Genomic DNA, 24,332 nt, shown 5'->3' on the forward strand with positions numbered 1-24,332 from the left:
ATCTAAGCCTAAACCTACTCTCTTTCAGTTTAAAGCCATTCCTCCTTGTTGTACCACTATGTGCTCTTGTAAAAAGTCCCTCTCCAGTTCTCCTGTAGCCCCTTCTAGGTACTGAAAGGCTGCAATAAGGTCTCTCTAGAGACTTCTCCAGGCTGAACAACTCTCTCAGCCTGTCTTTGTAAGACAGATGTTCTAGCCCTCTGATCATCTTTGTAGCCCTTCTCTGGACTCACTCTATTATGTTGGGGGTCCCAGAGATGGATGCAGTACTCCATATGGGTCTCATGAGAGCAGAGTGGAGAATCACCTTCCTTGACCTGCTGGTCATGCCTCTTTTGATGCAGCCCAGGATGAGGTTGGCTTTCCGGAGCCAACATTATCAACACATTCCAGGAACCTCCTGAATTGCTTATGCCCTGCTGTGTTGTCCCTCCAACAGATATGGGGATGGTTGAAGTCTCCCATGATGACCAAGGCTTGTGAACATGAGGCTGCTTTTATCTGTCTGTAGACTGCTTCATCCACACAATCTTCCTGGTTGGGTGACCTGTAGCAGACCTCCACCGTAATGTCATCCGTCCCTGTCCTCCCTTAATCCTGACTCATAAACTCCTCATCCATCCCTAGGCTGAGCTCCATGCACTCCAGCCAGAGCTCCAAGCACTCCATGACTGTTCTTCTTAAACAGCCTGTATCCTTCCATTCCAACACTCCAGTCATAGGAGTCATCCCACCCTGTCTCTGTAATGCCAGTAAGATCCCAGCCCTGGAGGCATGTGCACACTATTCAAGACAGACAAGCAGAATTAGGAAAGAACATTTTTATAAACTGTGTGTTGCTGGAAGCTGTTTAACAAAAGACTTGGCATGGGTGCTTCCACACTGCCAGAGTTAGAGTGTTACTTCTCATCAGGCACCTGCCACCAGGAAACTTGCTGAGGCCTATCTGCAATGCTGGTAAACCTTAGAATCTGCAAAAAAGTAAGGCTTCTTTGCCAGTTCCAAAAAAGAAATCTCTCTCTGGCAGAGGGACTTCTCTAAGAAGAACTCATATGAATACAACTGCACTGAAAACAAAGATTTTTATCATGAGACTAAAGGTGAAGGGCACAAATTTATGTCAGAAAATGTGGAAAAGGTCATATATTGTGCTCTATGTTGAGAGATGGTCTGCAGGCATCAAGCACCCTGGAGGCTTGAGGAAAATAGTTCTCCATAGTCACTTTGAGAAGACAAGTTCCCCTCAACTACTGAGCGACAGACTAGGATTAAACATTCCAAACCATCTGAAAGTTCAAGTCAATGGATCTAACTGTCAAATTTAACTCTATAAAAATGTCAAATCTGGCAGATCTACTGCTACCTCTTTGCAAACCCAGACCTAGGTGTTAGCGAAGACACAGAGATAAAAACAGTCCTTCCATCTTAGAATCACAGAATCATACAATTAACTGGGTTGGAAGAGACCTCTGAGATCAAGTCCAACCCTTGATCTAACCCCACTGTGATCTTCGGTTACATGTGTTCATTAGACACTATCCAGAGTTCAGGGACTTAGTTTCATGACAGCTCAATCTGAAGATCCTCCCCATACTTTCGGATCAGCTTCATGTGGTTATGATCCACAGACCATTGCTCTGGGAGGTGCTTGGGCTGCATACTGTCCAAAAAGTGCTGCCGCCAGCGTCTTTCCAACTGCATAAGGGAGCGCAGGCCTCCTTTAGCAAAACACTGCACCACCTTCAGTCCATGTGGCATGTAGCTCTCATTGCAGATCCTGCCAAGGCACAAGCAGAGTTTAGTTTCACACGAGCCCACTGTCAGACTCTAGATCTGTCTCCAATGAACAGCAAGACACTAAAGATACTTTCAGCTGCAGAGTTTAATTACAGAGGCATGGTAAGATAACCAAGAGGGAGAGTTTTAAGCTCTGTTTCAATGCCAGACTGCTTTCCGGAACACAGTTACACTATGAAGCTGGTTTCTCTGAACTAAGAGTGTTCTTCTTTTACAGCAACACTAAACAAAGCTCTTTATGATCATTACAAGCTCCTCAAGAAATAGACTGCAAATTTCTCCAAGGCAAGAACTTTATGACCCTCCAGTTCCTTCCACTGAATTCTCTGCCTGGATAGATTCTGAGTTATAACATTGGCATATTACAAAAAACAGTGAGCATAAAAAGGAAAAAATACTGATTTCATGCAGACAGAGACTAGATACTCGTTAAGAAAGATATTTGGAGAAGCTTTGAGAAAGTGGAGGAGAATTCCGATATAATTGTCCTTCAACCTCTCTTCCTGATCTGTCCTTAAAAAGAAGTATAAAGTGTTGGAGGGGAAGATGGAGAGCAAGAACAGAAGACTGCTGGAAGAGGAAGAGCTGCAGTTCACAGACCACTGCTGGCTTGCGGGGCAAAGCATGTAAACAAAACCAAAACCAGTTAGAAGTGCAATATAAATTACCAAAATCTGACACCTACTGATGGGCTTGTTATACCTGGTTTCCAGACCAGCTGCTTCCTGAAGCATTTCTGGGGTGACTGTCTCTGTGTTAAAGAAGTCCTTGATGCTTTGCAGAAGCTCTGCCCTTCGGGGGTCAGGCAGGCTGTCTGCATTCAGCAGGGCTCGCGCTCCCGAGCGCACTTGCCTGCGCAGAGGGTCCTCCAGCAGACGCACGCCTTCCTCGGAGCCGATGGGGGCACCAAATTCCTCAGCCAGCTGCTGCTTGAGATGGTTGTCATAGTAATTCGAAATGGCATGGCAGGATGTGCAGAGTAGGAGCACGTCATGGGAGTTGTGGTCCTTCATCTGAATGGGGAAGTGTCTTCGGTATTCATGAGGAACAATGTTCTTCCTAGAGAAGACAAAACAGACAGCTCATTACATTTGTCTGGAGTTCCTACTCCTCAGTTCCTCTTCTTCCTGGCCTAGAAAGTGTTAAGTAAAATTTAAAGTCCAGGAAAAAGATTACCAGGATCAGGATCCGTAGTACAGCAAGAGATTATTTTTATTCTTTTTATTTGTAGTTGTGTCTACAGGTTTTCTGCAATTCTCTTTTTTACCCTTCCAAAGATTCATCCCTCTCAATCAAAAAGAAAAAGATTCATACTGTAAAAAAAAAAAAATAAAGTAATGCTCTATGAGAAGTGTATTTCTCAACTAATCAGTAGCAACTGCAAAGACAAAAATCTCGTTCCTTTTGACCTCATGAGATTCAGGCTCATCTAAACCTTTCAAAAATATATAGATTAAGCAGTAGAAGGACTAGAACAGCTATTTTCAGAAGAGGATGCCACCTGAACAGTGTGTGTCAGCACACTGCTGCCCCCCTCATTCAAACTGCAGCACATACATGTTCCATGACAGCTTTGTTATCTCCTTGGATTGATATCGCCTTCCTCTCAGAGGAAAGGCCAGTCTCTTCACTGTCAAACTCACCCAGTCACATACAACTACAGAGCATTCAAATAGTGATAGCCTATCCAGGACACGAACAAGCATAATGTTTCAGGCCACTGACCAAGCTGTGGATGCCAAACTAGATGCAGACCTCAGTTTTGTTTTAAAAGATGCAGTTTTCCCCTACCACTAAACAACTCACCGGATATAGGATTCTCGCTTGCCACATACAACACACAAGTTTTCTTTGACTGTCAGATAGTAATCAACTTGAGACTCAGGACGTCCTGAAGGCTCAAACCGCAGCTTCACAACAAATGGGTCTGTGCTAACTAGCTCTGAAAGGGTAAAAGCAAAGAGAGAATATTCAAAACAAATTTGTATTTGAAAGCTTAAACAACAATGCTACAATGTAAGAGTCATCCTAGCAAATCCCAAACAGTATTTCCAGTAAGAGGGGATACAATTCATGCTTCATTAACTAAGAAACAAGGAGGAGAGGGAAGGGAAGGGAGGGGAGAGGGGAGAAGGGAGAAGAAGGGAGAAGAAGGGAGAAGAAGGGAGAAGAAGGGAGAAGAAGGGAGAAGAAGGGAGAAGAAGGGAGAAGAGAGAAATCTGTATTTCAAATACCACCTGAAATTCTGGTATGCCTACCTCCAATCCCCTTGTCCAGATACCACTGGGCCTTTTTGCGATCACAAGTGCACAGAGGTTGTCCATCTGGTGCATGCAGGAAGCAGTTGTCATACAGTGGAGATTTTCTATGAAACAAGGACAGCATTACAGCAACTACAACAGCATGCAAAAAAACCTCAAAGCTCTCTGTAGCCATCAGTGCCACACTCCAATTCATGGGGCCTCCTCCAAATCACAGGAGTGCCCCTAAAAACACACTTGAGGCTGCTGAGACTGCACAGGCTGCTGCTAAGGGAAGCGGTACATCCAAAAACTTACCTAGGGTTCACTAACTCTAAGCTATCTTTGCTCTCCTGCTGCCAACAGAATTGTAACTCTGAACCCCAGTTTTCAAGAGGTGCCATCAACGATGACAGCCTTTAAAAAACATTGCATTAGAAAACAAAAGAAAATTGAAGTCACAAGGATGATGAGCCAAGAGTAAGTTCAAAGAGAGTGTCAACTTACTGGTGAGGCAGTTTCAAGGATTGGCTGCCTAAGGCTGTATTTTAATGCTTTATTAAGGAAACTTTTCTAAAACTTAGTGTGAATAGCGATTCCTTCATTTAGCCAAAAGAAATGCTCCAAAAAGTCTCCAAAAGTTGGGGACTAAAACACGAGTCCATAAGAACAACGAAGCTGAGCTGAGGCCCTTGTCCCTGTGGTAGGGACAAGAATTTCTGCTGAAGCAGTCTCTGGTGGTTTGTGGCAGTGTGTGGAAGGGCTCTGTTTTGGAGAAAGTGTTTCCTTACTCTGCCAATCTCCTTCAAACAAAACTGAAGAGTGGACAGGTCGGGCTTAGAGAGGACCTAGGAGGAACTGGCCAGACATGTCACAATACACTGAGGAAAAGTTTCCTTTCTTCTCTCCAGCAAGACTGTACAAGCTGTAGTCAGCAGAGCTCTACCAGCTAAAAAGGTTGATTCACAGGCTATATAATCTGACAGAAGGATTTCTTCTGAGGTCCATGACGGGGAAAAATCCCAACAAAACAATGATACAGGAGGTCCCTTCCACTGAGCATCAAGAGTTCAACTCAGTCACCATAACAATTTCAGTACATGCCAACTCTAAATGAATAAACATTAAAACTAAACAGATTTAAACAGAAAGGAAGAGTGAAAAATTACTTTTGAAACCATATCCAGTGTTACTACGGACCAGAGCCACACTGCTGTAAATACTATAAAAAACACTGAGTCTACAGATCTTTCAAGAAGTCCAGCGCAGTTAAAAACAAAAACTAAATAAACAAATATGGGGAGATCTCAATTTAGCTTGGAAAGCAATTTTGTTTAAATTTCAATCCTCCCATGAGACGCAGTACTCCTGTTTTGCATGACACAGCCTCCCAGTAAAAAATAAAAAAAAAAACCTGGAGGGATTTGCTGTGTAAAACACAATACTGTTAATGACTGCTAATGAAATCAATATTATTGACTACATTAAGATGTCTCCATTGCCAATCCAATAAACTTAAAAAGGAGAAAACAAATACTAAAATGTCTGGCTTTCTTTCCCAACGATAATTACATTTTAGTTCCCATATCCAGTGGTAAATTTTATTAGACTGTATCCCAACAAAACCAAACATACTAGCTCCCCACATCTTCCACTGCACTGATCTTAAAGAGATTTCTCCAACTAGTTTTGCACTCTCATTAGCAAAAGGCCGTAAGAATTTAGGATCCATTCCAAAGATCCTAAGACAGTGAAGAAGACAGCGATCCTAAATCCAGCAGCAGCTGCCTCTGCTAGTCCAAAGTAGTACCGTTCCCTCCTCTCTTTCCCAGGCCATTGCAGAGGGGCAGCGCTCTGTTGCTACCACAGACTGTTCCTTCCTGTGCCATCTGGCACCTCAGATAACATGTCCTACCCCTGTTAACCTTAGCTTTCAGCTCTGCTCAGTACTCTGCCATCTCTGTGGCCACAGTGACATGGGACAGCAAAGTACGAACAGCAGTCTATGAGGCAGATCCTGATGAAAGGATAAGCTCTATGCAGTTGCCACCTTTTGCCTGGAGGAGAAAAGGCAGAGCTGTTTGGGCAGCAGAATCATAGAATATGCTGAGTCGGAAGGGACCCATCAGGATTGCTGAGTCCAACTCCTGGCCCTGGGCAGGACACCCCAGGAATAACACCTCTTGCTGGGACTCTGCTCTCTGGCTAATGCTTACATAGGAGAAGGAAGGGTAAAAGTGGAAGACAACACTTTAACTTGCTCATGACCTAGTATAGATCCAAGTGCTGCCCTGCTTCTAATACCATCTAGAGAGAAATGAGGAAGACAGAAACAGGATCTGGCTCCCATGACTGTTATGTCCTGCATTTCGTTTTCTAGCTCATATTATTCACTTTGTTTAATGAATAGAGCAGGGGGCACCATTCAAAGTTTTCCATCTGCGGTGCAAGGAGTAAAGTGTGACCGTACACTTACCGTGCAGAATAGCCCACACCCAGAGGCTTTCGCTTCTGCTTCCGTGGATCTCTCACTTGATGACTGCCAGAGGGATGGCCATTCATCCAAGATTTCCGATTCTTTGTTTTCTGAGGCGAGTGTCCATCTCCACTCTTCTCCTCTCCTGTGCTGCCACTCTTTCTTCCTCTAAATGGGATATCCACCAAGCCCCGGCATTTACCCAATGCTTTTTCCCAAGCAGCAACAGAGTTTTCACCTTCAGATGTAGCAGGGAGGCCAGCAAATCCCAGCAAATGGAGGAACAGAGCCACTGAGACCTGGGCATCCCTAGCAGCATAGAGGACCTGCAGAAAAGCACAGACATCTAGATACGGACAAACAGCAAATACTTCCAGACATTATTAGTCTTCAACACTTGGTACAGTAAAGCCAGAAGCTGTATTCATTTCCTTTTGAAGTTCAAAGTTTTGCCAGTTGAGTGGCACTTCCATAACATCACCACACCCCACATTTTTAGGGTCAGTCAGACTTGAAGCACTCATGGGTACCTCTAGAACTGCAAGACAGTGAAAAACTTCAGGTCAGCCAGTCCTTAAAACACCCTCCTACCCCACCAAGCCCTCCCTAACTAGCAAGAAGCTCCCTTTTGACATACTGGCTACGAATATTCAGCGTGATTCTTTGTCCTGTAACTCCCTCTACCGGTCACTGATACCTTAGATATCTGCAGCTTGACTAAAGAAACAGCAATCAGGGAAACCGTAATGCTCAAAAGGTTTCCAGTGTCTTTCTAATATTAAACTCAGATACAGAATGAAGAAAAGAAAGTAAAAAAAGGTGATGTTTTGGAAATACTTCTTCAAGGGATCTTGCCTTGTTTCAGGACTAAAGGAAAACAATGGCCAAGTATCCAGGGAGAACAGTAGAAAATGATCTTCAAGGAAAAGGAGGGAAATGCAGGCAGAGAGTCTGAAATTAATTTTAGACCACAGTCACACATAAGGTTTTGAGGCAGAACTTGAAGAGGTTCAAATCTCCCTGTTGTAAACCTCTTTTTCTACTAAGAAGGTTACTTTTCCTCCCAAAACACTAAGTTAAAGTGGAAGACACACCTGATCTTGTGCCAGTTCTTCTGCCTCCCAGTTGCTACAACGCACATGAGGAGATTTGTCAAGCGGGCAGTTCAGGACTTTTTCAGCTAAAGACTTAAGGCTAAGGCAGTTGTGAAGTAGATCCTTCCTTCAGTTTAACAAAGAAAGTGAAACAAACATATTAAAAATGAAAGTATACACTCATGCAAATTCAGATGGCCTCCTAGCCCCTGAACCTACCAGAGCATAATGCACATGATGCATGACTCCCAAACAGCACACAGCTTCCTGTCAGCTTTAAAAGCCCTCTCCCTCCCCTCCATTAAAATGTCCTTTAGTAATTACCTTGTGTCTGGAATATGCAAAACAGTCAAGGCTGGGAGTTGGTAACATTTAAGGCTGAAATGTTTGCCTCTGAAATACTCACTTCTGAACTAAAGAGTTCCATCATAAACTGATGGACCACCTGCCCTAGGGATTCAAAAGGAACTGAAGAGCCAGGAATGACTCAGAGAAATCCTGGCCACTAGGGACAAGTCCTTCCTCATGTCCTTAGTGATAAAAAGGCATCATCAGGTCAGCAAACCCATGGCCCAGATCACTAACACCGCACCTAGACATACATATAACTGTACATGAAGAATATAGGCAAGTAAAACATTTTGTTTTAGGAAGAATGAAGGACAAGAAAATGCCATTATAATTGTAACCTTTCCATACGAGCATTTGTATTAAAAGAGAAAATCAGAACTGGTTTATTTAGTAATTTTTCAAGAAATCTTGAAATTCAGCAGTTCTACTTACACACTCTGGGCACATTTAGCCCATACTTCTAGGCATTCAAACATCTGCTGACACAGTGATCACTCTCACTGCATTACATCACTGTGCTTGGACTTCTTAAAAGCTGAAGCATGATGCTCAGAAAAATGCATAAGGGTATTGCATGAGAAGACTAACAGATACAATTAGCAAATGAAATCCTCATGAAGATTTCATTTCCATTAAGACCACAGAATGGAAGCATGACATGTTCTCAGGCTGCAGCTGTCAATGCCCATTCTCTAAAGTCACCCTGAGAACTCCAAATCTACCAGACTGATATCATTCAGCATATGCAAATTACTTTAAAAATATTTCCAACTTTAATGATGCCTCCAAGAGAGCTGCCTCTGTCTTCAGGCACTTACCGCTGTCTCATGGCTAAATATCGGAGATCCACACTCCCTTTGACTGGAAGGCCATAATCATGAAGTAGCTTGCAAGCATCTTCCCAGCATCCTACCCCAACTTTCAACACGGTACTATCTGCCATGATGTCCAACAGGGTCTTTGGGAGAGTCTGTCCACTGGCAACAAGCCTGGGCAACCGAACAAGAATGCAGAGGCCACTGGAAGAAGCCATCTGTAGCAGGGATACAGGATTTGCTCTTCCCTCCACAGATACCTGTAATTAAATAAAAAATGAGGAGTCCTGGTTACAGTATTATTAGTAATGCTGGAGCTGAAGCAAATTGCAAAAGAGGCCACTGAAGACAGGAAATACTTATCAGTCAAGTGTTGTTACACGTCTCTAAAATTTCACTGCAAATTATGTGATCTGTTTCACAGTATTACTGTCCCAAGCTACTTCTTGCCACATTCCTACAAGATAGTATTTCCCCCTTTCACCCTTTCCCCCCATAGCTGAGCTGGTGAAAGAAATCAGACACATTTCTTAATCCATATCAGCACAAAGCCACCCACTATAATATATATGTTTATGGCAAATTCATTGTTTAACTGTAGCTTAGTAATGACTGGGGTGAATAAATTTCCAGCCAAAACAATAGCAAAGGCAGGCTTTATAAATGGCTTAAAGCCTGTTTTGAGAGATCAGACATGCAAATGTAGAAGCAAAAGAGGAACTTTATTTTCCGGTTGTCCCAGTGAGTTTTATCTATGTATCAGTATTATCCTTCTTTTTGGAGTTATTATACTAAAGATATTGTTTCTTAAAAATGTGGCCGGATTTAAAATAGTGTAAGCCCAAACTACTTCTAGTAAATCATCTTTAAAGAGCTATTACACAAAACACATAATGCTATATTTAGCCATACAATTATCACTATATTTAGTAAAGTCGATTTACCACAAGAGCTCGGTAAATAGTGAATTAAAAACATAGCATACTTAAAAGTAAGAGCAATCAAAATTAGCAGCTATTTCACTGCTGTCAGGACAGACAATCCCACAGGCAGTTTCAATAGTCCTAGAATATCCATTTAAACAAAGGAATCACCCCACCCTCACCGGTGCAATTTGCAATCTAAAGGAGAGGCGCTTCTTGGTCACTCACCCACTCACAATCAATTCCAAGCACCGGCCACTTCTCCAGCTCCTTCTTCAGCAGTGGTTCAACGCGATCCCACTCCTCCTGCTCTGAAACTATCACTATGTCTGCACCAAGGGTCCTCTCTACCCAGGAAAAGGTGGGAGATCTGAAGAAGGAAAGCACCTCCTTATCCTCTGTCTTAATGAGTTTCTCATCTCCCGAGTTTATAGCTGCTTCTTCTTGCTGACTATCATGGCATGCTTTTCCTTTCCGACGCTGGGTTGCTTTCCACAAAACCAGGCCTCCCACTGCAACACCCAGCAGGGTCGCCAAAGTTATTGTCACTGCTGTTTGCTTGGGCATTTTTTTTTTATTTCCTTTTCTACCCCTTCACTTCACCCACACAAAACGGCATTGAAGGATTTCACCGTGGCCTGCAAAGAAAAATGAGAGCTGGAAATTAAGGACAACTTAACGAAATGTGTTTAGAGATATTAAAAACATGCAATGGTATACATAGCACGGTCCTAGCCACAACTTGTGATCCTGACAGAAGAACCCACTTAGACTTGGGGGTCTGGGGACAGACCACTGCAGTGGTGGATTGCGCAGTGACAGGAGACTGAATGCTACTTTTGACTACACCACAGAAAACCTTAAAGGGAATGCATTAATTTGTAATGGTGAAACTGGATGCTTCCTCAAACTCTGATATTCCAAAAATAAACTAGTCCGGATTATTACCAACATCTTTTAGTTCTGTTTGGAACTCGATCAACCTAAACAAGGGCAAGATGGAATTGTTGCAGAATAAGCATGTCAGTTCACGCATTAGTAAACAATAGGCATTTGTCCATTACATTCACATCCATACTAGGATCAAATGGCTCTTTGGGCATTGAAAAGCCCTAAAGAAGCAGCATCTATTCATAACACAGCTTTCCCTCTATCATACAAAAGCTTAGTACCCCTTCTGTAAACTGAAATCAATCCTGCCCCTGCATCCCCACCTTTCCAACCCACCGCGTAGCTTCTAAAGAGTGCCCTGACGCACTCTCCCACACCAGCAGAAGTTCTGGTGTCGGTGCTGCTACAGCCCTGCGGAACCGCCGTCAGCACCCCGATCGCGGGCCGGGCACCTGCCTAAACGCCCGCGAAGTGACAGCAATTCCCTCCCGCCTCCTAGAGAGAGAGACAAGGCTGAACGCCAGCAGGGCCACGCGCACCTACGGCCCCTCCTGCCTGTGATCCCAGGCAGCCCCTCGTGCGGATCCCCCATCCCGCCGGGGCAGGGAAGCCCCGATGAGACAACCCGGTCCCTTGCCCAGCGCGGGGGCAGCAGTGCCAAGGCCGGGGGCCCGAGCCGAGCGCTCCCGCGGGCCGGCCAAGGGGTCCAGAGCGAAGGCGCTGCCCGCCTTAGGCTCGGCCGGGAATATCCCGGCAGGAGGCCCGGACGCCGCTCCGGCACGAAGGGAGCACGCGGGAGGCCGCGAGCGCACCGGACCGCGCACCGGGGCACTCGCGGAGCAGCCTCTCCCCCCGCGCCCGGCCCCGCCGCCCGCCCGCGGGCCCCGCCGGGCGCCCACCGACCCGCTCCCTGCCTGCGTCCCGCGAAACGGCTGCGTCCGGCGGCAGGAACCCCCGGCGGGGCAGTCGCCACACGCACCGGGAGGCTTAGAGCGGCGGACGCTTCCTCCGTGGCGGCGGGCGCCGCCATGTTGTACGGCGGCTGTTGTTGGGGCGGCCGTGTGCCTGGACAGGCGTCACTCTGCCTTCAGCCGGGGCACCGAGCACTGCGAAAACACTGAAAAGCGAGCTCTCTTTAGGAAACTTTGGAAGTGAAAAGAGCGGGTCGTTGTCTGCGATTAGGAGGGCTCGAGGAGCGAGCCGCAGCCGGGGCAGGGGAAGCCACCCGACCCGGAGGAACGGGGAGCCCCTGAGGCAGGAGGGACCAGAGGGAATGGGAAGTAAAGAACAAAGGCAGCCAGGAAAATAAAAAGCAATGCGTAGCCACCTCGAAGTGGCAAGCTGGAAGAAAACAAAGAGAGGGAAAATCGAGCGGTAAATATTAAAAAAATTACAGAGGAATAATCACGACAGTTGTGCCTCCCTTGTGTGTGGAAAAATATGAATATTAGAAGTGTGACACTGCAAAACACGGACAATGAGTATTCAGGCAGCTGCTATGTTCAGGGTTATGATCATCAAGTTTTGAGGCCGTCATTGTCAAAAAGCAAACACGTTTCCAGACCAAATTCTGTTGCAAAGTAAAGGATTTGAGCACCCAGTGTCTTCAAACTCCTTTACAATTCCAAATATTTCCCAATTTTTGTGCTGTTAGAATTCCAGCTAACTGTGTTTGTTTAAAGTAGATACTAAGCCCACAAGAAAGATTGCTTTAACAATTTGACAGCATCAAATGTTGCTTTGTTTTAACTTTGCCACTTGTAATCATCAGGGTAGGAGGATCTCCCTAGCAAAGACTTGGCAATGAGCAGACGCATTATCCAAGGAGTGCAACAAAGCAGCTAATGGCTGCTAATCAGGGAAAATCTCTGTAGAAGCAGTATTTTTTTTCTGTCCGTAGGTGAATGCTCAGTCTTTATTGTCCCTCTTCTTATTTCTTAACTCAGGAATCCGTATGGACCTCCTGATAGCACAAAAGGAACACGGGTGATTTCCAGAAGACCACTTTTCTGAGCAAATAAGGCTATCTCCTTAATCAGAAAGAAGATGACAAGGTCATTAAAGGTTGAGCAGCTACTGTTCTAAGGACCTGGTCTAAGCCATCGTGGTATGACCATGTCAGGTCTCACTGGTGGTGGGGTCACACCAGCAAAGTTTGTTTTCCATTGACTTGCATCTGTATTTTGAACATACAAATGCTTTATACCTCAGAGTTACAGCTTCTGTATAATAAGTGTTTCTGCAAAGCATCTCGGTCCTTCTCTACAGTGAAGAGATTTTTATCCATTTTTTATATTAATCCACTAGGGGTTACAAAGCATTGCAATCTCACACATCTTGTCTCTGGTTCATTTTCCTCTACAGGGAAGGTCTGCACCTGCCTTAAAAGTCACAACCTGGCCACAGCCTCTCCATCCATCCCCTATGCTCCAATGCCCCAGACACTGCTGATCAGCTGAAATGGAGGTCACCAAGCAGGAGCCAGCACTGCTCTGAAGCTCCTCATACAACTTGTGCTCAGAAGAAAAGCGCATCACATACATGCTCAGGAGAGAGAACTAGAGGGGTCTGGCTGTAACTGAGTTTCTGTAGTCAGATGGACATGCTCTGCCACCTCCTTTCCCTCTCTCTTCCCTTCACGCCTCCCACCCCGAAGGTATAATGCTTTGTTCTATTTGTTCACTGTAGTTTAGCATAAACCTGGATGCCCACTTGGAAGGATAGTCCCACATTTCCCGTTGTACCTGTGATTCGACTGCTCACTCCTTGCTCCAGCACCCGCATTTCTGTAATGATGGGTTAGAGAATCTGGGGACTGATCTGGCTGTAAATGAGTTCAAGGGGAAAAGGTAACACCTGGGGACACAACAGACTTGTTTAAGGCCCAGACTGGAAGGAGATCTAAGATGATGGTTTGTCTGGGCTCCAGGATGCAGCTCCCTTATTGTGGGGCAGGTAAGGCATTCTTAAGAGAACTCAAAGCTCAAGATGAACTCAGAATACCAAACAAATCTGCAAAGATTGTTTGTAGCTGGACCCATTTTTAATAAACTGGCATCCACACAAGAATTCAAAATAGGCCAGGTTTTCCTTTTACAAATTTTGTAATTTAGTTTTTAAAGTAATAAACGTTTAAGTGTAAAGTTAAAATAGAGAAAAAAAGCAATAAAATACCACAACACTTACTACATTATAAAATTCTCAGAGAGAAGATGCTAGCTTTTCTCCAAGTAACAGGATTATATCCCTGGTTGCATTTAAAGCCTTTATTTTCCATGTCATCACTGACATTAGAGAGTTCTGTAAACCACAAGTATCTTTAACAGCTTGTCTTGCTACCTACATAGCCATTTATCCAAGTATAAAGATTAAATTAAAAATAAATGAAAGCAACTGATGCATGAGTGCACTCTGGCAAAAAAAACCAAACAAGTTCCCAATGTCTGATGGGGACCTTGCTGAGAGAAGGTAACCAAGTGAGTAAACACCAACTGCTGGCTTAGCCTTACATATAAGAAATCTGTTACAGCAAGTAACTGAAAGCCTTTACATGGTAAATAGCAAGATTTACTTTTCTGTTTCTATAGCATGATCTGAGATCTCTACAGAGGTCTCTGTCAAAAGACTCAATTTTAGCCTGATTTCCTAAGGAAAGAAGGCTTATGCAATTGCACTGTCTGTTGGTGTTTCTGTCTGTGGGTCACATTATTTCCCCCACTTTCCTTGCCAAGAGAGCATGTTTAAACCATTGCTCAATTCCATCTAAATTTGTACAAAAGTAACTTAAGTGAAATGAAAAGCCAAATGGATGAAACAGGTCCTAATAAAGCTGTCACTGATAAAATGGCAAGCATGTGCAGACACTGCATACACATATGAGAATCCGCATAGCAGTGGCACATCAGGACAAGTCCATAGGAAACCAGGCTTCGCTTGTTCTGCTGATCACAGAAAAATAATTATTTTTATAATTATATTAGCTCATCCTTTAGGAGGGAGAAGACTAGGGCAAGTGACTCAGTGTTCAAAGGAAAATCAGTGATTGTGGAATATCAAAGTAAAGAGGCTCCAGCCAAGACTAAGTTGCTGGTAGCAGACAATGAGCAGAAAGCTGCATGAAGTCCCCAGTAGCTCATTAATAACACTCTCTTTGGGGCCCCATCCCAAGCTACAAAAGAAAACCAAACTCGCATTTCAACTCCTAATGTCATTTATCTTCCTTCTGTCAATGCTAGTAACCCCATGCCTACATATGTAAACAAGCCATTTTGAGCAGGGTTTGTTTTGAGAGGGTTGATACTGGGGAGGCAGTAGGATTTCTTCTTTCCTCAAGAAGCCAGAATGAGGTCAGTTTCAATCAACTGTGAGGCCACATCCTACAGGTAGAGTTTCACACTGCAACAAGGTGGACAGAAGGTTTAGCTTCTGTTGAAAAGGCAGTTCTGCTTCCCTCTTCTACCTGTTGGCATTCTTCTACAGCCTCACTTCTGCAAGCACTGGTGCCAGTTTGATTCAAGGAATTAAGTGAGCAGAAAGCTAGCACAGTGAAAAAAATGGAGATTTCTCCTGGTTTAACTCCTTGTAGTATCTCACCATAGAGCCAGATCTCAGTGAAACTACATCCTAAGCCAAAAGATGAGTCAGTGGTTGCTCACTGCAGGGATCTGCCAATGTTCGCCGGGTTTGCAAAGAATTTGAAAAAAAACACTCTCAGAGGTATGTAAGCTGCCAGATCCCATGAGGATGAGTTGTATTAACGTCGATCATCACCAACATTTCTTCCTTAATTGCCAACTCTTTTCACTGCTTATGTAGAAGCTGAGAGGAATTTCACAATTACATTTCTTGAAGAGCACTTAACTTACCCCAGTGGTTCAGTCCAGAAGGCACATTCAGTCAACCTCACAGTTTATGGCTGCTAAGAGTATGACATCCCCCTGCTCCCAAAACTCAGCTCTCATCTGGGCACTCCAGACTAACCCGTGCTGATTTTGGCATTAATTGGAATGCTTTCATGAGTCAAATAAACATTTGAGAGAACAGTCCTTGTTCTTCCTATCTTTCTGGTCCTTGAAATTAGTAAGCAAAAGGAAAAAAGCCCAGAAGCCATCACATTTTCACTAGAAGGAATAACACAAGGACAATTATTTCTAAAAAACTATATGGCTAAAATATGATATAGTGTTCTTGGTTAACCCTCCATTTTTTTTTCTATTTCCCCTCAAAAAAACCAACCAACCAACCAACAACAACAAAAAAATTAATAGCCTTGACTCTGCTCCACTTCTCTAATTGTCTGCTCTCTCTCTCTGACTCACTCCATAGACATCCAACTATCAGTGTCCAAACTTCTCAGTTTCCACTCCAGATTAACCAGAGCCATTCAGAAGTTCAACAGAACTCAAAAAAGTGTATTTAAAGCTCATTCTCTCTGACCTGACAAAATTGACTGTGCTTCACCTACTTTTCTTTTCACCTGTTTAAGCCTTCCTTCCAAGTGTTTGAGAGCCTCTCAGAGAGCTATATCCTTGGTCTTCTCCTTTTATGCTCCTGTATTATCTCTGAGTTATCTCCTCTGAAATACAATTAAATATCTCTCTGCAGATGGTTTATGGATCTGCTCTTTTCCTCAGACCTATCTCCCTCTATCCAAACTCAAATCATACTCTTTTTCTCGCTTCTATGGATAACTCGCAGAAGTTAGAGCTCAGCAGAGCCTAGAACTCTTCCCTGAAAGTCCTCTTATTATTTTCACTGTGTGTATCTGTGGATAGCATTTACCTGCCACTCAGGCTTGTTTGTCAGCTGTCAGGTCTGACTGAAACCTCTTGGTTGATCCTAGCACCCAGGACACATACTCCTATATGGCACTCCAAGACAAAGTCCTTTGATCCATCCATGCAACTAAGACCCTTGTTTAGTTCTCTTGCTGACATACATAGAGCACCCTGATACCTCTCCCTCCAGCGTTAACTAACACAGCTCATAACACAACAGCCATGGACTGCTCTAAATGCCATGATCTGACAACAGAGTAAAGCTAACTGTAGGCCTCCTCTTAATAATCAAATATACCACAGCCATCAAATGGAAATGACTAAAGGAATTTAAATCACTCTGGCATTCAAATTTGTTCAGAGAAAATGTTAAAGAGATAACTTTCTACCAGCAGACATTAAACCCAGATCAGTTATTGTCAGTCCTTCCAGAGGCACAACAAAAATTCTGCAGCATGGACAGAAGCTAACATGAAAGCAATGTGACACCATGTCCATACCTGATCCAGATGAATTTAGTACTGCTGGGAGACTGTGTACAGCCTTGGAATAAGCAACTCTGAAACTGCAACCCAAGATTGTTTAGGTAGATCATTATTCTACATCACTTCACTATTTGAAGCATTCTCCTAGTTCCCTCTTTGGTATTGTATCAAACACCTTCATTTCCAAGGGCATCTACAACAAGTCTACAACCCTGTTCATTATTTCCCATTTCCTTTCCAGTTGACTCCTCCCCTCTACTGCCTATTTCTTAAAATTCCAAACAAAACTTTTTTTTGTTTTGCTTTATTTCATGGTGGTTTTGAGACTATAATCATCCTACAGAATTAAGCTGCTCAAGCAGTGTGTACAAACAGACTCTGACTTCATCTGCCCATTGAGTCTGTCCAGGCTCAATCCAATTTAGTCTGTACCATTCGGTCTCCGTACAGCACCCCACATGCTAACATGTCCCACAGAACAGCAATTTGATGAAGTTAGATCTGTTTGACTAACTACTGTCAGTGCCTTGATTCCATTCCAAGCTGCAGAAGGTTCCGATTAAAGCACAGAAAGATGCTTCACTGATGCTACTTCAGGATGACTCAGGACAACAGTGTATGTGTTCTGGAGAGAAACAGCACTCTGGCATTTTCAAAGGAAGATGTTACCAGTATAGACTATGATAATTTCCTTTGGTGTTATATTCAAAACTAATTCAAACAAAGGAATCAGAGGCTGAAAAGAATGCTTACCAATTTGGTTTTGAAACTGATATGGTAATGTGAAAGAATATTGCATTGAGCAGTACAGATTGGCAATCTGCTATTATTTTTCTTTCAAATTCTGACAACATATCTTCTTTCTGACTGCTTACAAATGTGATTAAAAAAAACCCAAACCAAAACCAAACAAAATTCAGTTAAATTTTTCCAAAAAATCCTGGCTGAGAGTTTAGGAAAGAATTTTATTAATATGTAAGACCATGTAAGTACACAGCTTCCCTAGAGACTGGATCCAGAACATGGAGGAAAAACACTGGAGATTTTATTGTATTATTTCAATACAGAAACCAAAGATATCCAAAGATGTTGAACCTGAACAATACTTTAGGAAAGGGGAAAAATAAACCATGTGTTGGGAATTCAGAAGTGAGCAACAGTTTCTGATATCATTGTAATGGCACAGAATTTCATGGCATGCAGGCACAAGAGCTATAAAAAATGATTTTATAGCAGTGCAATTTACCTGTGTCTGAGGCTAAAGTAATAAATACAAACTGTGATGGACAAGGTCTTTGCCTCTCTATATTGAGGGTTGCTAGACATGATACATGGCAATAGTTGACCATCAACAACTGTAACTAGAAAAAGCCTTTTGTCTATTTCAGATGTAGAAGAGATTACCTGTCCTCTGTTTTCACTTCAATTGTGAAACATTGTTAATTATTAATATTAATGTTGTTAATGTTAGTAATTACTTGCATTCTCTCCCCTAGCAGTTAGAAGGAAAAGTTTGTTATTTACTTTTGTTATGTGTTAAAAGTAAGGCTATAGTGTTGTCAAGTAAAAAGCATGGTTTAGAGGATTTTATGTTCTTTCTGTAATCTTAACGAAGAAGAAACCCGAAGCACTTAACTAACTTTCTACAGCGAAATTATTTCAGTTTCTACGGAAAAGCTGTCACTGGCAGAAGTCTAACAGTACTCAGTAAGGTTGCCATATCACAGTTTATGTTGGGAAGGATTTTTCTGCTTGCTTGTATGAAAGTTTAAAGATTCCTAATTCCCAGCCGGTGCAGTGCCACACAAAGATGGCCAGGACTGTCAGGCTAATTCCTCACCTTCCAAAATCTGTATCTTCCCTAGGTACTGGTTGCCAATTCACCCATGCCTGTGGAGAAATACAGACATGAAAGTTTCAAGCTGCTCACTTTGTGCAGAGAGTGTTCAGTCAGACACTGCAAGGTGGGACTGAGGGCTCTGTGCAGCACCTCACAGACATCACTCTTTGAATGACACTCCTGTTGTCTGACATGGCATCAGATGTTATGTGTGAGGTACAGGGTCCTGTGAAAGACAAAAGATATTTTTTTCCCAAGAAACATAAAGGGATGTTGTTAAATATTGGACAACACAGACCAGTTCCACCTATTCAGCTGGCTGCCTTTTGACTTTTAGTTAATACTCGAGGGTAAGAGAAAAAAAATTCTTCTAAACTTCCAATAGTCTTCTGGGACTGCAGGGGAGTCTACTCACTTGGAATGGGCAACCCTTCAGTCTTCAGTGTTGCTCAGGAAGAAGTAGAAGAGAGCAAGCAACAAAACCTCTGACAGCCTCATAAAAACAATCATAGAGAAAACGACAACAACAAAAAAAACCCTAAACAAATTGAATTCTAAAGCCGTAATGCTTTGGATTCTCGCATAAATCATTCAGCCTTTACAGAGGACAAACCTCACTCGAGGTATTTTCCCCCTCATCTTCTCTCCGGTGCGTTGACTGCAGGACCCCACGGCGGGCGGGCCGGCCGGAGCTCCGGAGGGCTCCTTTCCCACTCACCACGATCGGGGACGACGCCCGTTCGCGGGAGCACCTGCCCGCCCGCTGCCACCTCCCTGCCGGCCGCGGGGCCGCAGACGGCAGCCAGAACCCCGAGTGCGGGCTGCCGAGTGACGAGTGTGCCCGCGTCCCCGCAGATCCCCGGAGTGGCGAACGTCAACGTCCCTCCCGCAGGTCCTGGGAGTGGCGAACGCGTCCTTCCCTCCAAAGGTCCCCGGCGAGCGTGTCCTTCCCCGCGCAAGCCCCTGGAGTGGCGAACGTGTCCTACCCCCCAGGTCCTTGGAGTGGTGACCGTGCCGGTCCCCCCGCAAGCCCCCGGAGCTGAGAACGTTAACGTCCCCGCAGCTCCCCGGGGTGGCGAGTGCGCCCGTCCCGCCGCGCCGCTCCAGGAGCGAGTTAACCGGCGGCGGCGCCACGCTAGAGCCGGGCCGGGAGGCGCGGGCTGCAGCTGAGGATCAGCTGCTGAGGGGAGCGGGGAGGAGCCAGCGGGATCAGGAAGCGGCGGAGTGTCTAACACCTCTCTGCCATGGCTGGCTAAAGAAAAATCATCATAACCATAACAAGGGGGGAAGCGGGGGAGGGGAGGCGGCGGCGGGGGAAGGGGCGGCGGGGGAAGGAGCGGCGGGGAGCGGCGCAGGCGGCAGCATGAGGAGGAGAGGCAGCCGGGGGGGCAGCATGCGGTCGGTGGTGGGGTTCCTGTCCCAGCGGGGCTTGGAGGGGGACCCCCTGCTCACCCAAGACTTCCAGCGAAGACGCCTGCGGGGCTGCAGGAACCTCTACAAGAAGGACCTCCTGGGCCACTTCGGCTGTGTCAATGCCATTGAATTCTCCAACAATGGAGGCCAGTGGCTGGTCTCAGGTAAAGCAAACGCTCCCGTCCCTCGCCCCCTCCCGCCACCCCCTCCCCAGGAAGCATCTTCCTGCCCGGCCGCCTCCCCCGCGGCCCGGGGAGAGGGGAGCCGCGGCGGCGCTGCTCACAGCCGTTTCCCAAATCCACCGGTGCCCGGGAATGATGTTTTCCCAAGTAGGGATCTAAAATGGTTGACAGGTTTTAAATTCTACTATTATCGGGGAGGGGGGAGCCCTGGACAAAGTTTTTACTAGAGTGTTTCCCGGGCGCTGGGGCTGGAAGCTTGGGGTGGCCTTTTATTTGATGGCTCGCTTGTCTTTCCCCATATAAGGGGATTTTCTTATTTTTTGGGGGACGACGACGGAGACGAAACCACCCCGTGGTGCGCACTGTGGGCGCCGGGTGACATTTGTCAGCGCCGTGCCCCGGGCCGGGGGTCAGCGATCGCTGCCTGGGGCGGGCGGCGGCCCCGAGTTTGGCCGGGGGGGCTGCAGTCCCGCTCAGCATCGGGCGGGGAACCAGATCTGTTTAATCGAGGGATCGGTCACTTTAGGGCCACCTCACATCTTGTTTTGGGGGAGGGGAGTCGGGTTTTGTTTTGTTCCTCCTCCCTCCCCTTGCAGAGCGCGTTTGGGAGGGGGATAATTATGTTTGTGGTGATGGCTTTTGACTTCAGGTCCCCCTTGTTGCCTGCCCGGGGCTTAGGGACCCATGGGGTTGGGAGATGCTGTCAGGTAGGAGGGAGGCGAGGGCTTGCCATCAGCTGCGACACCGAGGACGGGGAAACCGAGCACTCCCAGCCAGGGAGGGGCTGCGGGGCTCGCCGGCCGGCCGCCTCCCCCCACCCCGGCAGCGCTTGGGGCAGGTGCCTCTTCCTTCTTCCCCGCCTCCGGGCTCGGAGGGGCGGCGGGGGAAGGAGGCAACTTGAGGCCGGGGCCTGGCCGGGCGCTGCAGGCCGCGCTCTCCTTGGGCGGCTCTTAGCGACAGGCCGGGGAATCGCGGGCCGATCGTGCCCGCGGCGCCCCGGGGGCTCCGGCCCTGAGGGGCCGAGACGCCCTTCTCCCGCCGAGCCCGAGGCCCCTGCGCCCCGCTGCGAGGGGGCAGAACCCTTCGGGTGGCGGGAAAGGAGCCGCCGGTCCGGGAGGGACCGCTCGTGCCGCGCCGCCCCGGGCAGGGCCAGGCCGCCCAGTGCGGTGTCCACCGCAGGCCGCGGTCGGGGGGTGTCTTGTCCCGGCCGCCCCTCGCTCCCGGGGGGAGCGAGCTGGAAGGAACGGCCTCCCTTCCCTCTCCCGCCGGCAGGGGTTGGGGCTGCCGGCAGCTCCCTCCCCCGGGGCCGGGCAGCAGCGGGAAAGGCCCGTTCCCGGTCGTATGGAGTGGCTGCCCTCGGGGGAGTCGCAGAGCTCCCTGGCACAAGGCCGTGGCAGCTTTGTTGAGCGTGGTCTCTCCGCTTACAGGAGGGTGATGGCCTGGTTACCAACCACGGCGTGGAGGAGGGGCGAGAGGGCCTGGGCTTTGCCTGGCCACCCTGTAAATAGCGACAGGGGCTACTGAGGAACATGGTGAGGGCATAACTGAGCGGGCAGCTTACTGCCTTCTCGTGGTGTCTGGACAGAGGTGGACTGTATTGCACAAAGGTATCAGTATTAACTGCAGAACTAACACGAGGATTCAATAAAAAGTTATTATGACTGGTTATTTTTAAGCAAGGGCAGAATAGAAATGCTGCATAAACATGGAAGGTGGAAGGTGATACACTGAAACCATCCTAAATTTAATATTCTTACCTGATGTAATCTACAAGCATAAGTCCAGGGGTTTCTGTAATGAGTGTCCATATAAAGGATCTCAGTGTTACTGTCGGTGATTCTTTCATCTTCATGCACATGCAACTTTTGAGATATGCATCCATTTATATTATGAGTATACTTGTGTATACACACACATACGTAAATAAATGTGTCTTGGAAGGGAATGCTGATTCACCTACAGTTCCCATTTGTGCTAGAGTTGGCATGCTGGTTTGTACTGGTCTTTCAGTAGAAAGTAGAGCATTGTATTTCTACTTATAAAGTGCTACAGAGAACTCAAGTGTAACTATTGTTTCTTCTTTATTTTCCATAAGTGGTGGAAACAACATCAGTATTTTCTGTTCTTCTTGCTCAAGAAGGCTTTAGGAGATACTTCAGATCTTGTCATATTATCAAAGCACTTACCTGTGTTGACATCCATTCTTTAGGTAGAAGCATAAAAAGTTGAGGACTGGAACGGACTTTTAAGAATTACTATTGTCCAAACTGCCTGAGTCATGGTAGGTACAGTGAGAGAATGGAGGCAGATTTCCCCACTATTGGGCATCTAAAGATGTAAAAGAAAGGCTTTCAAACAATGTCCAGATTTCAATTTCCTAACTTCTCATAAAGCTTCAGAGTGTCCAAAGAGTGTAAGGTTTTCCTCCATATGTAGGTAAATGGATAGCAAGCAAGGAGATAAACAGTAGCAAGCAAGTGGAAAAAAAAAGGGAAAAAAAAAAAAGCTTAATTAACATGTATTAGCAGTGCACAAATTTGGAGTAGTCAAGAACAGGCTACCTTAAACATGACCTTGTGGTGATGCCCTGAGAAAATGAAGAACTCTAATTATGGTAACTTTTTCTTAGCAAATGTTCATGTTATCTGTGACCATAAGATTTAGAATGCTTTATGTGCTATAGGAACAGCAAGCAGGTGCTCTGTGGTTCAGTCAAAACCAAGAAATTAGAAGTCGAAAGATTTCTGGATCATCTTAAATTTCATGTTATTATAAGACCAAGCTTCATTAAAATTACACTCAAAAAGACTCCTTTTTAAGGTCATACTTGATCTTGAAGCTCTGAGAAATAGCAACAGCAGGAAAACAATGATGAGAGCTCAGATGAAAGGTAAAGGAAGGTTATAAGCTGCCTCTACTCTGAAGTTTTGTAGAAGAGCTGCTTCGCAAGACTTCCAAATGCAGATAAAACCTTAGAATAGATGGCATGTGGGTCTCTCTTCCCTCAAAATAGTCAGCATGCTGAGGTAAGGATGAGATGTTAGATGCTTCCATCTGTGCTTATAGCAGCTAAGAGAGTTAACAGGGATATTGGAATGTGTGAAAAGGGAGAGTGCAAGCAGTCTTTTCAGTTGTTCAGTGTTAAGTAATATGTATATTCTTAATGTAGAGAAGTCTGCTTTGGCTAATTGACTTGTTAACAACTTAGACCTTGTTAGAGCTGGTTTAAGTACAGCTGATACAGTGCATTGGTAGTGGCTATACTGATGCCATTGAAATGCTAGCCTGCATCCAAATTAGTGCTGTTCTCATCACTATTGGCTGGAATGCTTTCCTTAGGTATGTGTCCCACCTTTTTTTTTTTTTTTTTAATTAATGCATCTCCCAGAAACAAATCTGTAAGGCTAACGATTACTGTTTCAGTAAACAATTTAAACTGCTTAAACAGAGTTTATATTACAGTTCCAGATAATTTTCTTGTTAGGGTTTTGGAGAGAACTTCTGTGTAGACAAGCCTTGGAAGACCTTCTGAAAGCATGTTTGAAACTTTTAGGTATCTTCTTCAAATATTGCATTGGAAAGTGCACATTTTAATAGTCGTTAAATTTGTCCGTAACCATATTTTCAAGTAAAAAAGTTGAGGTCCACAAGTTGAGCTGGGGACCAGTTTGTAGGCTTTTGCTGTACCTGTGTAGAACTCAGCAGTGTTGCTCTATAGAGGGGGAGAAAGAGAGAGAGATTGATGTTTTGGGACATGAGTGCTAGAAGGGACAGGCATAAGGACAAGAATTAAAACAAAATTAAATGGAATGAGGAGGTGGACACTCAGGAGAGGATGCAGTGTGACAAGTAGAAAAGGCCTATCTGTAGAATGACACAAAGGAAGAGGAAAGCTTAACCTATAAGAAATGTGTAAGTGGGTTGAAATTGGTTAAAGCTGCTGGATAGAGTTGAAAGATTTTATTGGGCAAAATGTGTCTTTGCAACACTTCATTTACAAGATTATGTTTTTTTTCTTTTAACAGTTTGAGAAACACATGATTGTCCA

The 24,332-nt window shown here is 45.3% G+C and overlaps 1 protein-coding gene across 5 annotated transcripts; it reads right to left on the reverse strand.

Annotated features, from left to right (window-relative positions):
- Window positions 1-806: 806 nt before the first annotated feature.
- Window positions 807-20,724, reverse strand: EXD2 (exonuclease 3'-5' domain containing 2). Of its 5 annotated transcripts, none has more exons than XM_027879724.1 (10): window positions 20,142-20,724; window positions 9,925-10,334; window positions 8,777-9,033; window positions 7,608-7,734; window positions 6,514-6,839; window positions 4,056-4,162; window positions 3,604-3,739; window positions 2,500-2,856; window positions 1,510-1,777; window positions 807-1,424 (listed from the first exon to the last, which is right to left on the reverse strand). In XM_027879724.1, the coding sequence occupies exons 2-9, from the start codon at window positions 10,261-10,263 to the stop codon at window positions 1,561-1,563; spliced, it is 1,866 nt and encodes a 621-aa protein (XP_027735525.1). In that variant the 5' UTR covers window positions 10,264-10,334; window positions 20,142-20,724; the 3' UTR covers window positions 807-1,424; window positions 1,510-1,560. The 5 variants fall into 5 exon arrangements, with proteins under 5 accessions (XP_027735525.1, XP_027735526.1, XP_027735522.1 ...); XM_027879725.1 differs by lacking the exon at window positions 20,142-20,724 and adding an exon at window positions 11,567-11,641 and having other exon boundaries at window positions 2,650-2,856; XM_027879721.1 differs by lacking the exon at window positions 20,142-20,724 and adding an exon at window positions 11,567-11,641.
- Between the last annotated feature and the right edge of the window lie 3,608 nt (window positions 20,725-24,332).

The sequence above is a fragment of the Empidonax traillii genome, unplaced genomic scaffold (genome assembly GCF_003031625.1).
Source record: "Empidonax traillii isolate 1590-97213 ecotype Southwest subspecies unplaced genomic scaffold, ASM303162v1 scaffold56:size2478089, whole genome shotgun sequence".
Lineage (NCBI taxonomy): Eukaryota > Metazoa > Chordata > Aves > Passeriformes > Tyrannidae > Empidonax > Empidonax traillii.

Coding starts and splice junctions, on each gene's coding strand:
- EXD2 (XM_027879724.1), bottom strand. CDS start 10,263: ATGCCCAAGCAAACAGCAGTGACAATAACTTTGGCGACCCTGCTGGGT. Junction 9,034..9,924: donor TTGGAATTGATTGTGAGTGG/GTGAGTGACCAA, acceptor ATTTAATTACAG/GTATCTGTGGAGGGAAGAGC. Junction 2,857..3,603: donor AAGCGAGAATCCTATATCCG/GTGAGTTGTTTA, acceptor TGTCTTCTCTAG/GAAGAACATTGTTCCTCATG.